The sequence below is a fragment of the Penaeus vannamei genome, chromosome 16, assembly GCF_042767895.1.
Source record: "Penaeus vannamei isolate JL-2024 chromosome 16, ASM4276789v1, whole genome shotgun sequence".
NCBI classification, from domain to species: Eukaryota; Metazoa; Arthropoda; class Malacostraca; order Decapoda; family Penaeidae; genus Penaeus; species Penaeus vannamei.
This window is the reverse complement of record NC_091564.1, coordinates 25,885,017-25,886,853: the sequence shown is the minus strand read 5'-3', so window position 1 is coordinate 25,886,853 and position 1,837 is coordinate 25,885,017. Positions and strand designations below refer to the sequence as shown.

The window sequence follows — 1,837 nt, the reverse complement described above, 5'->3', positions numbered from 1 at the left end:
AAACATGTGAGACATAGTTTGTGTAATGGCCTCATTGGTGATATAGTACTTGCGGAGCCATCTATATGTAAAAACTATTACTAAATTCAGCACACAATGGGCAATAGCATGTATGTATATGCCATACCTGGTGGCTTAGGGTTGACAAGCTTACATTTTTTTTTCTTTTTAGAAAAAAACAGCCCATATGGTTGATTGGACACCAGAACTACATATTACTACAAAGCTAAGAGTATGCTGGTCTGAAGTTCACATGGTGCCGTAATTACTTTTGAGGATGGCTTCTTCGGTTCCTCAGAGAGATGATGTTGAAAAATGGAGTGTAGAACAAGTTGCAGCTTGGTTGCAGCAGGTAAGAAGTAATTTCATTTATTTTTCTGTTATATAGTGTACCTTTTATTGCTTTCTTTTTTAACTACTACCTTGTTTAGTTACTAGTGGATTTACCGGAAATTGGAAAAAAACTTATGGCTGAATTATTTTCTGTATTATCTTTGTGAATATATTTCAATACAACTTGAAATCTAAATAGGTGAAGCTTCATTTACATTTTCACAGGTGGAATTAACAGAGTGCTGTGAAGTATTTTTAAGAAAAGGCATTGATGGACATTCTCTATTGGTATGTAAGTTTTACGCACGCACGCACACACACACACACACACACACACACACACACACACACACACACACACACACACACACACACACACACACACACACACACACACACACACAAACACACACACACACACACACACACACACACACACACACACACACACACACACACACACACACACACACACACACACACACACACACATACACACATACACACACATACACACACATACACACATACACACACACACACACACACACACACACACACACACACACACACACACACACACACACACACACACACACACACACACACACACACAAACACACACACACACACACATATTTTGTAACATATCTATCTACCTGTCTACCAATCTATATCAGTTTATATGTCTATCTGTCTGTTTATCTATATATCTGTCCATTTATCTATATGAACATATATGTATATCTGCATATGCTTTCTTAAATGGCAAGGTGATCTTTGTTTCTGTCCTTTGTACCAGACAACTGTTGAAATAATAAAGGCATTCAGTGGATTTGTCTAATGGCTTTTGGTACAGACTATATATTCAAATGTATCTTTACACACACACACACACACACACACACACACACACACACACACACACACACACACACACACACACACACACACACACACACACACATGACCATATATATATACGTTTACACACACACACACACACACATGTATATATATGTATCATCATCATCATTAGGAGCTAATGCTGATGGGGGCGCATAGCCGTGTCCACCTTTTGCTTCCACCTTTTGGGATCCCTCATTGCAAGCCAACAGGCAGGGACTCGGCCCATCTCGAGCTCCTCCCGCAGGTTTGATCAATCTGCCCAAGCCATGAACTCCTAGGTCGTCCCACAGGTCTCCTCCTCCCAGGGTTGTCTCTTACAGAGACACTCTGATGAGCAGGGTCAGCCTGTGGAAAGTAAGCCAGGTGGCCATATAGCCTGAGTTGGCGATCCTGGATTGTGGAGGTAACAGGTCCTGTGCCAATCTCATGGTGCAACCGTTGGTTAGACACATGGTCCCACCAACAATACTCCATGATCCGGCAAAAGGACCTATTACAAAAGGCATCAAGACGAGACTCCAGGGCACTGGATAATGTCCAGATTTCACTACCGTAGAGCAAAACTGGCATTATCAGGGCCCTGAAAACCCATAGC

General features: G+C 41.6%; 1 protein-coding gene across 1 annotated transcript in view; it reads left to right on the top strand.

Moving 5' to 3' along the window:
* Positions 1-1,837, top strand: part of LOC138864399 (uncharacterized) — a gene marked incomplete at its 3' end in the record, with an annotated part of 83,159 nt that overhangs the window by 9,114 nt on the left and 72,208 nt on the right. The window contains 2 exon segments of the mRNA XM_070131361.1: positions 173-352; positions 559-621. Of these exon segments, the coding sequence (XP_069987462.1) occupies positions 278-352; positions 559-621 (138 nt within the window).